Source organism: Girardinichthys multiradiatus, chromosome 22 (genome assembly GCF_021462225.1).
Source record: "Girardinichthys multiradiatus isolate DD_20200921_A chromosome 22, DD_fGirMul_XY1, whole genome shotgun sequence".
Classification (NCBI taxonomy): Eukaryota; Metazoa; Chordata; class Actinopteri; order Cyprinodontiformes; family Goodeidae; genus Girardinichthys; species Girardinichthys multiradiatus.
This window is the reverse complement of record NC_061814.1, coordinates 27711047-27724308: the sequence shown is the minus strand read 5'-3', so window position 1 is coordinate 27724308 and position 13262 is coordinate 27711047. Positions and strand designations below refer to the sequence as shown.

General features: G+C 37.1%; 1 protein-coding gene across 2 annotated transcripts; it reads right to left on the bottom strand.

Annotated features, from left to right (window-relative positions):
- Positions 1-41: 41 nt before the first annotated feature.
- Positions 42-13262, bottom strand: agpat5 (1-acylglycerol-3-phosphate O-acyltransferase 5 (lysophosphatidic acid acyltransferase, epsilon)). 2 transcript variants are annotated; one of them, XM_047352481.1, is made up of 9 exons: positions 12966-13262; positions 12491-12861; positions 11439-11508; positions 11241-11356; positions 11052-11141; positions 8537-8627; positions 7533-7694; positions 3448-3571; positions 42-1361 (listed from the first exon to the last, which is right to left on the bottom strand). In XM_047352481.1, the coding sequence occupies exons 2-9, from the start codon at positions 12707-12709 to the stop codon at positions 1136-1138; spliced, it is 1098 nt and encodes a 365-aa protein (XP_047208437.1). In that variant the 5' UTR covers positions 12710-12861; positions 12966-13262; the 3' UTR covers positions 42-1135. The 2 variants fall into 2 exon arrangements, with proteins under 2 accessions (XP_047208437.1, XP_047208436.1); XM_047352480.1 differs by having other exon boundaries at positions 12491-13262.

The following is a 13262-nucleotide window of genomic DNA, read 5'->3' as shown; positions in this document are numbered from 1 at the left end:
CGATGTGAAAACACACAAGACTAACAGTACAGGTAGACAAGTGGAAAAAGCAATGGTATCTTTATAGTAAACAACAATGGACAAACAGTGCATTTCTTAATACAATGATGTGATAATACAAATGGCTTTGAGTGCAGAGGAACCTGCAATTTGTACTGTTAACATTGTTTTATCAGCTTTTTGCTAGGTAGATACTTTCATGAGCTCTAAGATGGTTTATTATGCAATACATTTATGTATCAAAGTAATGAAACTGGATAATCAGCTGTAATCAAAGAAAATAAGATAGAAGCAAATCTGAAGCTGTAAATCAGAGCTAAAAATAAAATGCATTAAAACACACAGAGAGACTCTCCATTCAACATAATGGCGAACACACCAGCTTTTGGCAACGACTGACACTTTAAGGTTTAGTAATGTTTCAGACTGGCAGAACACGTTTTGTATTGTCAGCGCACATTCCTGCAGGTGAGCTCTGAAACGAACAACTGTGCACGGAAACATCCAGCAGATTGCGCTCTCGTTTTCCTCCCATTTGAATGGATGAATGTGATTTTAGAGCTACATTCGCAGTCAAAAGACAAAAAAAAAAAAGATGACATTAAGTATGGTAAACATTGCGGCTGGTGTCGTGTTCATGGACCCCTGCAGGTGGAGCTGTGTGCTGTTTGTTTTTTTCTGCCAGTGTCAAACAAAAACAAAATACATCATTGTGTAATAAAAGTGCATATTCCTCAAGATATGGGACTTGGCATAAAAGTATTACAGCTGGTACTGGTTAGTCAGTGCACTTAAGAGATGACTTGTTGTTGTTGTTTATTTAGGTGACCAGCTCCCTTGGATTTTAAAAATAACATGAGCTTTATAAATCGTCAATGAGTGATGGAAAAGCTGCATGCGACAATTCTAATTTGGCGGAAATCTACTGATATTAGGATATATTTGTCTTTTTAAATATTTTAAGAAATGTATCATGTTTCAATAAATCTGTTATATTTTCAATCATTTTTACACAAAGGTTCAAGTATTTTTCAGTATCTCCGGTCAACAGCTGGACAGTCAAACATTCGGGACAGGGGCACCTCTGTCCAAATTTTCCTGTGTCTCACCATGGCGGTCGTCTACCCTGCAGCTTTTAGGGAGAAATGTTGACCCAGAGCCAGCCCAGCAGCGTCCCATAAACCCAGGTTCTCACATAGAGTTTCCTGCCGTTCTCCGTCAGCAACATTGGCAGTGTTAGCCCTCCCAAAATCATCGCTGAGGGGAGGGACTTGGAAAGGTTCAGCGGAGAGATTCTGCCCTCGCCGGGGAATCTGCACTTCTTGTCCGGATCCTCTGACTCGTAGAAATCTGTCAACATCCTTTAGAAGAAAAAACAGAGTAACAACCAAGACATGTGAGTCTGTGAGGGGTTTAAGCTGTCGGAGAAGTGCAGGAGGGAATGAAAAGAAACTGCCAAGTGAAAGAAATTGAGCAGAACCAGCAGTTACAGCTCAAACCTGCATCAGGCTTTTTTGTTGCTGAGCTGGAATCAATGAAATCAGTTCTATTAATCCAATAAAACAACTTTGACTTTTTTTTTTTTAGGTAATCAGCTTCACTCAAGTTTAAAAATATGAGGAACTTTAAAAGGGACATATCATACAAAATCCACTTTTTTAGACCCTAAATACATTTTGTTGTGTACTTGGAGCCTGTAAGAGTGCAGAAAAGTTGAATTTAGTCTCTCCAGGTGCTGCATAGATATCTTTATATTATGTTTGGGTCATATTTTTCAGTTTGTTCAGTTTTCTCTTTCCTCTATTATGTTTTTTTTTTATTTTATGCACAGGATTTGCTGAGGAACAGCTAAACAAGGTCATGGACCTCCGGCTAACCAATTCGTGTATCCCCCATTTTCATTATTCGCTGTGATTTTTTAGTCTAAGCTCAAGTATGCCGACGCAGCAAGTGAATGACTAAATGTTCGGTTGTTGGGTGTATTAACCCAAACAATTCATTACACCGTTGCCCAGCATTAGAATCTCTTCAAAATGCCGGGTTACATTTTATTTTTCATGGAAATGTTCCCACATCTGTGGGGAAATTCCTATTCTCCCACTTCAAGGACGAGTTCTTCATCAACCTCCACCAGTATCAAGATTCAGCCGCAAATAACCTTAAAATGAATGCAAACCTTATTTTAGACATGAATTTATAGTGTGTTGATATGACCTCCTGGCCATTGTTTTGATAGCAGCACCATCGTGCCTTCTGCCGAAGTTACTGCTGGGTTCTGCTTTCAGCTGCTTGAAGATATAAACGTACTGCGTGTTCTGAATATTTTTATTACATAAACAGTTTAGCATTGTTTTTGCCCCTTTTGCCTTGTTTCTGCGGCGCTAGATACTTGTTATCAAACTACAAAAATGGCCGAACGGGGTGGCGTGAAATGCTCTTTGACCTCTAGGAGGGGCGAGGAGTGAAGTGCCTCAAGAGGATTTAAAGAGACGGCACCAAAACAAGTTGCTCTCAGACGCTGCACAGAACAGGAGTAAAAGAGGAGCCTGTGGAGCTACAATAACAAGGAATTAAGACCAAAGCATTGCAGCTCAACTTTATATAGACAACAACTAAATAGTTTAAATGTGAAAAGGAAGGATTTAAAAGCATGGTATGTCCTCTTTAAAAAGAGCCGCTTTATTTTGAATTTGATGGAAGTTTATTTTATCAAAAATCTAATGTTTCGTGTCAAGAAAAAACTAGCGCCACCATGTGGCACAAATCATTACCTGGGATAATCGAGTTTATCCAAGGTAATGCTCAACCTTTTCCCCAAATAGTCAGAATCCTGTTTAAATCAGCTGGGAATGACCTGCATCAGTTAACCAGGTTACATTTCAGCCATGAAACAATAATATACCAATGCATAAATCAGATGCAGATTTTTTTTTAACTAAACAGTAAAGTAGTTAGGTCAGTTTAAAGATTCTCATACTTCAATGGAAGAAAGCAGTTAAAAAAAACCTTTACAAAATATAAGAAAATACAGCATACCATGCATTGGAAGATTTTGTCAAATTACAACAGCAAACCTCCATGTAATATATTGGGATTTTGTGTAATTAGACCAACACATTTGTCTATAGACAATATCATTTACCTTTAACTTTACAATTATGCCATACTTTGTGGTGGTCCATCACATGAAATCCCAATAAATTACATTAAAGTTTGTGGTTGTAACATGACAAAAAGTTGAATACTTTTGCTAAGCTCTCTATATTTCTATGAAACAAACTTTAAACTGTAGATGTAGAATTAGACTTTTAAACTACGAAAGTAGAACTTTCTTAGCTATTCTCTTCCACACAGAGTTAAACTTGGTTCTTTATAAATAATGGCACAACACTAATGTTCACATGAATCATTCTGCTTTTCAAACATGTCTGTCTCACACACACTCACCGGTCCTTAATTTCGAAGCGATTGTGCATCCACCTGCGGAAAAGCCCTGGCTCTAAGGGGATCCCCTTGATGTCCACGCGGTCGAAGTGTAAGTGGATGCGAGGACATTCCTTGCATAGAAATTCTGTTAAAAATAAAAAATAAAAGAAGCTAAACAAAAACAGGAAATGCCTTTCAGCAAAGAGTCACGTACAGCGAGCCCTTAAAACCAGCACAAGGTGACAGTGATGGAGTGGAGCAGCTGGGATGCGGAGCTGAAACGATCTCCTGAGTGAGCAGAGTAAAAGCAGAGACGATAGAAGCAGCTCACACAGCTGAGAACATGTAGAGAGCAAATATTTCGATTAGTTCAAGTTAAAGCCTGCACCAGTTTCATCTTTGTCATGCATTTTTAATAGTATCGACACTTAAATGTTTATACGTTTCCAAAATCAGGCCTCCAGCCAAATTACTTGTCAGGTCGATAAGTGGAGAAACAAAACCAAAGTGCCTGAGAAGGTCACAAGTAAAAACATAACCAAGTGCTAAGGCTCAAGGCTACACGTGTATCCCCCCTGACACCTTCAGGTTCCTGTTTCCACAACATGCAGTATTATCAGGAAATCTGCCACCGAAGGCCAAAAGAGGAAACCTGATCGAAGACGGCAGCGAAGCACTTCTTCAGAGTATCTATATCAGTAGCTGCTAAAATTCACAATGGCCTTCAGACACAACACAGACCAGCTTAATGATTACCCATAACTCAGTGAGATATGGAGGCTCCAGAGGAGTGACAAGCAGTTTAACTTAAAATACGCAACACAAGAAAATGCAGGAGAAAGCAGAGCGGCCACTGAAGGCTGTTTGTAAAACTAAAACTAATTTAAAAAACAACCACATGGATCAGAGGAAGGAAGTCAATTCTTTACTCTGAAGTGCCAAACATGATCTAAATAATCTTTACAACCTTTAATAAACAAAAAAATAAAATAAAATCACTTATGTTAGAAGTAGTGCATTGCAACATAATAAATAATAAAAAGAATAATAAAAGCTATATTAATGTTTTCCATGATATGTATTTTAACCCACTGAAAAAAGAAACAGATTATTTCTTTCCCTATAATAACCAAATGTTACTATATTGTTAGCCTCATAGCATAATTACCCAACTCATGTATGCCTTAGGCAATTATGCTATGAGGCTAACGATGTTATTTAATCGCCAGAAAGGGAAGAATAAAGTTTTTTTGAAGGATCATTCAGGCTCAACCTATAGGGAAATATATCAGACCCCAAGATGCCACGCTCTGCAGAAGTTCTCCAACAGTGAGCTTTCTTTTAACGTTCCTCACCATTGTGCTTACTGACCATGGCAGTAAAATAAACTTAAGCCCTTGTCCAACCTTGTTTGTCATAGTTCCAGTTGTTTTAACCAGTTATTTATTGCTTTGACTGTAGATACAGGCAAGATTAGGTGATGTTTGATCTCGGATAAGCAGAAGACAACTGAGGATAGATGAATAAATCTAATTATAGGGTGGATTTTGCTCAGATTTGTCAGTGTGAATTAACGCTACTATAATAACAGGTTATTTTATTTCAAGGTTTTTTGTTTTTTTTCTTACAAAACAAGCCAATAACTGAAGCGTGCTGTAGTAAAAGCTGCAGTAAACATCTATGATGAGCTTCTGAGATTTTCATTCAATTCAACATAACCATTTTACAACTGTAATAAGTAATAGAAGCTGAGGGGAAGATAAAGTCAAGGCTTTGAACCATAAATGCACGGCAGCTTGAGTGTCACATGTGGACACTTTCCTGTTGCCAGCATTTAATCAAGCGGACGTCAAGAAAAGGCATAAAATCAATTGATCTATTGTGTTAATCGCCAGAGTGAGGCAAGATCACCTGAGCAAGCACCACGAAGCATGTGCTTTGTATAAAGTGAAATGTAGTAAAATACAGCAAGAAAAAAACCTGCATTCATTCAGAGAAAGTCTCACATATCGAATGTCTTCGGCTGTTTTATATAAATCGGTTTAAGACCAGAAAAAATGATTAAAAAATAGATTTACATAAATAAAAACTCAAATTTAAATCCTTAAAATGCTGTAATTATGGAAAAACATGGACTCCATTTTGCATTTTATTTTATTTTTAAGAAACTGATTGTTTAGATGCACAGGAAACCAATAAGAAAACACTATTTTAAAGTTTAGCAATTTTTGACACTCTGCAGTAAAAGTTAAATCTCAATCACTGTAGAAATGATTATTGGAGTTCCTAAAGCCCGATTTCTAACCTGAGCCGTCACAATAAATTTAAGCAGCAGGGGTGGGGTCGTGGAAGCAGGCGCAGGTCACTTCCACCTCCCTGTGAAGCCACTACAGTCACCTTCACTGCATGAGGCCAGGAAGTGCGTGATGAATGAGAGGAATGCTTTTCCATTCTCTGCCCTGTTTGCGAGAAACATCCATGTTTATTCCTGACTGTAACTAGATGTTTTTCTCCTGTTGTTGTTTTTTTATTTTAAATATCCAACAGTGTTTGTCAAAGAACAAGGAACCAACAACAATAATCAGAGAGTCCGAAAACAGGAGAGTCACGCAGTTTACAGGAAGGCCTGGTTGTTAAAAGGTGATGTTTGCTGTGTGATTAATTACCAGGAAGGCTGCTCACAATGATGTTTGTGCAGAGTTGCACTGAGCAGTCTACCTGTAGCCTTATTTTTATTTAAGCTTTCAAAGAGCAATCACAGCGGATAAAAGTGGAATTTGAATACAAGAGGCCATTAAAATAAAGCTTAAGTTTAAAAATCAGACAGCTGTATTTTCATCTAGACATTACTTCTAAATATGTTGTTATTTTGCATAATGTTTTTACCTAAACGTTTTGAGTAAATGTTGATATGTAAAAAATGAACAGCTTTATTGGAGAATGTTACACATTTATAAGTCACTGTACAAACTGAGCAAAGTTTATTCTCATGTTGACTTAAAAATTATCCGTTAACTTAAAATAAATAGAAACTGGAGTATAATTAGCATATTTTGATCAAAGGTGAAGATTTGCTGTTTTTCCATCAAACTGTTTGATCTTAGGCTGAGTGAGTTTTGGAGATGCATCGATCAAGTGGTCAGAGGTCAAAATATGCCAATTTCCCCTCGATCATTAGCAATGTTTAAATCCATAAACGCAACAACCAAAAACATGATTTTTGATGCACTTTTTTTGAGCTTTAGAAAAATCAGATAATGATTAGAGATATATGCTTTAATGCATCTTGTAATTGCTTCATTTTCTGTTGGATTCAAAACTACTACCAAAGCTACGAAGAAACCTGCAGATAACATTTTGTGTTAGGCGACACAACAATAAAATCCAATCTCTGTAGTAAATTTATTTATTATCTTCACCTTAAGCTCCAAGATGTTTGTAAGGATGGATTTGACATCTTTTTTATGTATTTTAGGACACATCCTGAGTCAAAACAAATTATATGAAAGAAAGAAAAGGGTTGCTACACATCATTTCAAAATCTTATTTCTCCAGAACTTGCAAGAAGTTTCTTCCTGCAGATTAGATAACATTGTGGGTAAACAGCTGGTTTTATCTGCATGTTCGCTTCAGATTCATCAGTGTTTTAATTTCACTGCTTCAGAAGCATTTGGACTTAAAAATCTGAAACTTAAATCAAGTTTATCCTTCGCTAAATGTATATTATTCAAAGTAGGGTTAATGAAATCTGCTACTGTTAAACGTGTGTTGTTTGGCATCTATGCCGTAACCAGTCCAAGAACAATTACTGATGGAAACTATTTAAAACACAATGCGAAACGTGACAGGTTGATAAAATATATGTTTTTTTAAAATATTAATCAATACAAAAAGAATAACTTTTTTTGCTTTAGAAAATTTCTACAAAACCTTCTTGCAAAATAGAATAACAAAGACCGCAAACAAAAAATATATATATATTCAGTTTCCTTTGTCTCCTTACTCTTATTCAGACCAGAAACCTGATAAATGGAAGCTGCACACTTTTTCTACACTTTTCAAAACTGCATAATTTTTTTGGTTAGGTGTTGGTGCTTCAGAGGTACCTGCCATCGACGGCGCGGGCTTCCTGTGACCGGAGTCATCCAGCGTTCCTTCATAAGCAACCGTGACGTCATACACAGCATCCAGACTGTCCTTCATGATGTCAACAGCTAGGTGAGACGCCTTCACCCTGGGTGTCAGTGTGTGCTTCAAAACAGACAGTCCTGCAAAAAGTTAATAAATAAATGAAGATGCAACACCTGGAATAAATTCAACAGCTGCACAAATGAACAGCATTTTATATCTGCTTAAAGAAAATTTGCATCAAAGAGTTAAAGATTTTTTTTTTTTTTTTACATGTTTGCAAAACCACCTGAAACGGACTGAGCAATGGGTTTTTCCAACTGACTGCATTTGCTCAGGGAGCATGACTCTTACGATGCTAAAGTACAGCCTGGCATTATGTAATTTGGCGATTCTACAGAGATTAAGCCTATCTCCGGGTCACAGCTCTGAATATCACCTTCCCCCTTTAATCCAAATAAATCGCTTGAGCGGGATGGCATGTGCTCATCAGTTTATCTGCTGTAAATGAGGAAGATGAAGGCGCCACGTTGACCGAGGACTGACTAACCGTGTAGTGACAGATTGATCATCTATGTGGTGTTAATTTTGGTAATCCTAACTGACCTAAAACAGGAAAACTTTTGTTCTATTTGAAGTCAGACAGCGAGAAAAATAAGGTTGTGTTCTTTTTATACCATGTCTGTATTAACTTTATTTAAGCAAGGTTTTAAACAGACCATTCCACTGGGAAACTTGTCCTGATTTAAATGTTTAATTTAACAAAGAAGAAAATGCTGTCATTACAGTTCCATGAGTAATTATAAATAACATGTAATTCAGGATCTAGGGGTTTCTTAATTTATACGCAGGTGGTGCTCATGGACACGGCAGCTGCCTGCAAGGTGACCAGAGGTTGCACAGCTAAACTAACTCAGCTGTTTTACAGATGCGAGTGAGTTGCACTGAATTAGTCTGCAGCCCTGCTGAATCCTGGCCCTACCTTCTCTCTCAGCAAACGTCTGACTGGCAGCGATAACATTCGGCAGTTCCGGATTATACCGAGTTCCCTCGGGAAAAATGACAAGGTACATCTGTGAGGAGAAAAAAAAATAAAGAAAAGGAAAAACTTCAGAGGGAGATGAAATTGGACTGAGTAAGTAGGAGTTTTCAAAAATGTGCAGGATTTGTTAGAGAGGAAACAGATTTTGCACATTAAAAAAAACCTCCTGACAAAACCTTCTTCTACTAAACATCATATGAGTAACGTTTTTTCTTCCAGTTGGGTTTAGTTGAACACCCAACATCACTGCGGGACTCTAAACTAAGTGGCATCTATAATCAGAGCTGTACACAGAGTCACTGGCTGTGCTGACATTATTTCCCAACGCCACTGTTACATGGCAGATTTCTTTCATTGCGAAAACGGGCAGGTTTTATATGATTTCAGCACTAAGCTTCATAACAACAGCTTTCTTTGTGCCACTTCGACTCTTAAGGATTTCATGCATCCAACAAAACGCAACAACTCTGGTTTTTGTTACTTCAAAATAATCTGAAATATAATTGTGAGCAAAAACATTTATACTACTAAACAAATACCAATTCTGACACACATTTTCATCTGAATTTTATTTTAATTTTAAAATGTAATACCTATTTTATGACTGTTTATTATCCCTCTTACAGTCTTCCTGTTTTTGCTTTTATGTCAAACTCAGCTGTTTCAGATCATCAAACAAATATACATAGATAACCTGAGTAAATACAAAATTCAGTTTTGCTATTATGATTTCATTTATTTAAGGGGAAAAATTATCCAAACCAGTCTGGCCCAATGTAAGGAAGTCTGTTAAATCATGAATTAACTGTATCTAATCAATCCAGCCATATTATGAACTAATTACTGCCAGACCTGTAGAATCAAGCAATTACTTCAGTAGAACCTGTCTAACAACATGAAGTAGGATAAAACATGTCCTGACCTACAGAAACCTAGGAAGGGAAGAGAAACAAATTCACTGACATCAATCAGTGAGGTGAGGATTTCGATGCTATTTCTAAGGCTTTGTAGCAGTAAATCACAGCAGGAGCCATCATATGAAGAAAACATGGACCAGTGGTAAACCTTCCAACGAATGGCTCGACTACCAAAGTTCCTTCAAAAATGCATTGACGACTCATCCAGGACGTCACAAAAAGAACCCAGAACAAGATCTAAAGCGCTGGCCTCACTGCCAAACTAAAGGTCAGTGTTCATGATCCAACACTTAGACAGACTGGGGAAAAATGACATCCAAGTTCCAAAGTGAAAAACTCTGCTGACCAAAAAGAACACAAAGACCCATCTCATATTTGGTAAAAAGAATATCTTGATGATCCTCAAAAGCTGTGAGAAAATATTCTTTGGAGTGACAAAACCAAAGTGGAAATATCTGAAGTAAAAGAAAATAATACTGACAGTCAAACATGGTTGTCTGGGATGTTTTAGGACCATAGACAACCTAACTGTTTGAACCATGAACTCTCTCTAGGTTTAGGGGACAATTTACATTTTTCATATTGAGTCAGTTTAGCATAAACAGCTGATTTCACCTTAATAAATGAAATAATTATTTGAAAAAACACATTTTGTGTTTACTCATTAGCGTTGTCTGACATTAACATTTGTTTAATGATCTTAAGTGTGACAAAAAACACAAATAAGAGATCTAATTCACAGCTCTGTATGCAAAGACAAGCAAACCAAACGATCTGTGTCAATATACAAAGGTCCCCACAATGTTACCAAATATTTATCTTGCACAACTACACACACGCCATAATCTCCCAGAGTGAAATCCAAAAACATGATTAAAAACAAGCCCTAAAGCTCAATCTTGACTGCGTTCACATCAAGTTCTGTTCAGTCAAACTTTATATGTTGTTACAGAAACCATGCAACATATATTTTCCAAAGTTATGTCACATACAGGTCTAGAAAAAATTAAGAGACCACAGCAAAATTATCTGTTTCTCAGATTTGACTATTTATCTTATGTGTTTGGTTTATTATTTTATGTTTAGTTTTTTATGTTTAGCTATTTTTTCTGTGAACTAATGGCCAAATTTCTTCCAAACTCTAAATAAACCCATTTTAATCTTGAGCATTTTTATTAGCAGAAAATGACAAATGGTCAAACTAACAAAAGTGTGTTTTCAGACCTCAAGAGACAAAAAGAAAACAGCTTTATGTTCACATTTAAACAACACAGAACTAATACTTTCATGTAGCAAAAGAGCAGATATCCATATTTGGTTGAATGACCCCAATTTTTAATCAGTTTCCAAACATCTTGGCATGCTCGCCATCTGCTTTTCACATTGCTCTTGGGTTCAGCTGATCACCTAATCAGCACCTCGTAAGTAGATCGTGTTGGAGTTAAACCGATGCTGGAACGGACAGGCTATAATACAGGTAAAGATTTCACCAGACATTTGCTGAGGCCTCTTAATTTTGTCCAGAGCTGTTTACTTACTGGTGCTCCACATCGAGTCTGACTGATGACCTTTCTTCTCATGGCCTTTTCATTAAACTTTGCACTTCTTTTCACAAAGATTCCCCCATGCTACAAGAAAAAAAAACCCAAATAAAACACAATAAATAAAAAGGAACAATAGTGATTTTTGATTATGATAAGTAGAGGGCTTCTTAAGAGCTGCATTACCTGCGAGAAATACCATCCATACAGTGGGAGCCACTTGAGTCCATCTTTGAGGACGTATCTGACATGACCAAGGGCGCCCTGTCTGATGGCCAGCATGTCAGCAATAATCCAGTCAGCTAAAAAAAGATGGAAAATACACCTTTTAACTGCAGATTACAATGTAATTATAGCTCGAAACTGTAAATACAGATACACTACCTGTACATTGATGATTTGAAAGGTACATGACGTTCTCTTTATTCTTTGGTATATCTCCGTATATAACAATCTAAAGTAAAAGAGTAGGGCATTAAAACACTAAACGCACAAGTCAAAAAGTAGATGGTGAACATATGTTACTATAAGGTAACAGTTTTTGTTTTTTATAGATCACATTTATAGGCACCCCAATGAATGATTTGTAAAAATCCTTCAAATACATTAATCTCATAAGTAGCATAATCACACCAATGTTTTATTAAATCCAAAATCTTTATTTAAACACATTTATTCAGTGATTTAGATATTCATATTGCATGGATTACTAATTAGACGTTCCATGACCTCATTCATTTGTAAAAGGTATAAATTAAATAGATGCTTTAGTTACATTTATTTTAAAAGGGATTGTTACTGGTGGCAACAATTATTTCACCAGTGATTTTTATTCAAAACAATTATTTCTTTCTTCATGTCAGATTTTATCCCAAACTTTGAAAAAAATGCACTAGGAGTGAAGGTCAGATTTTTCCATTAAATTACACTAGTGCAATTAAAAGTGTATTTAATACCAGGGGTGCTAATAAATGTGACCAACACTGTGTAAAGAACCTCAATCAAGGCTTGGCTTTCAACCAATTCTGCTGATTTCAGCAATCACTCTGGGAGTTTATAATCAACGCTCTAATCTTATCAAATACTCCTGCACCCAATGTTGTACTATTACACTATCATAACATGCACAAATGTATTACTCTTTTTTATTTAGCAGAATCTCTATCGTGATTTGTCTACACACCCTATTGTCCAAATGTACCCTCTGAGCAAGGTGTGGCAACAAGGAACCAGAGGAAATGCAGACTTTCTTCCCATCCAACTAGTTCATCAGGACTGCCTTTAAAAACCGGTCTTGACTGGCTTTACCTTTTATTTAGATTTTTTCTCAGAGACATAAAAATCTGCATAAATGCAATGTTTTGCATGTGGAGAAACAGGCCTCAGAGCTAAGTATCAGTTCAGTCTTATGCACAGAAAAGTGAAGGTTTACTCACCTCGACCCCTGTGTAGTTTTCAAAGAAGAACAGGACCATGCTCTGGTAGATGCAGTACAGTCGGTCGTCTAACTTATGGTAAAGACGTGCTGGTAGAACAGTGGAGAGTAAGCGCCAAACCCCCCATGATAGTACATATGCTGGGGCTGTTCCCAGCATGAAGGTGGCAGGAAACCAGTACCGCAGCGAGTATGTGTGCACAACCAGAGAAAGCAGCATGGTGACACCTCTCTTACAAATCCCTGAAGTCGGCAGTTGAACCAGTACCACACACCGTGATTATATTACAATGCACCCTATCTGTACCACAGCACACCTGGCCTACTTTCAGCACACCTTCCCCAAAAGGTCAGCATAGGAAAGTGAAAAGGCTGCAGAAAGGAGGCAAAATTTTACCCTTGTAGGCAAAAATAAATGCAGTTTGCAAACACAGCTTAAGCTGCAACACAGGGACAAGAAAGCAACTTTAAGTTACCGGATTTGTGTCAACATGTTAGAAACATCCAGAAACCGAGCTCAGCGCCAACTCCGAACATTTACTGTACAAGTTTGAGAAAAAAGCGCTAGCCGGTAATAAAACGAGTCAGGCCGGGGTAGAAGTTTTCTAATTCTGTCTAAACTGTCTTTTCTAACGCTGAAATAATCACAAAGTCCAAATAAAAAGTCAAACTAGCTGCTAAAAAGAAAAAAAAATAATCTATTTCCTGCCTCAGTTCATTTTTATCCGGCTCCTAGCTTACAGCAGCAAATGTCACACACGCCTCCCTACGTC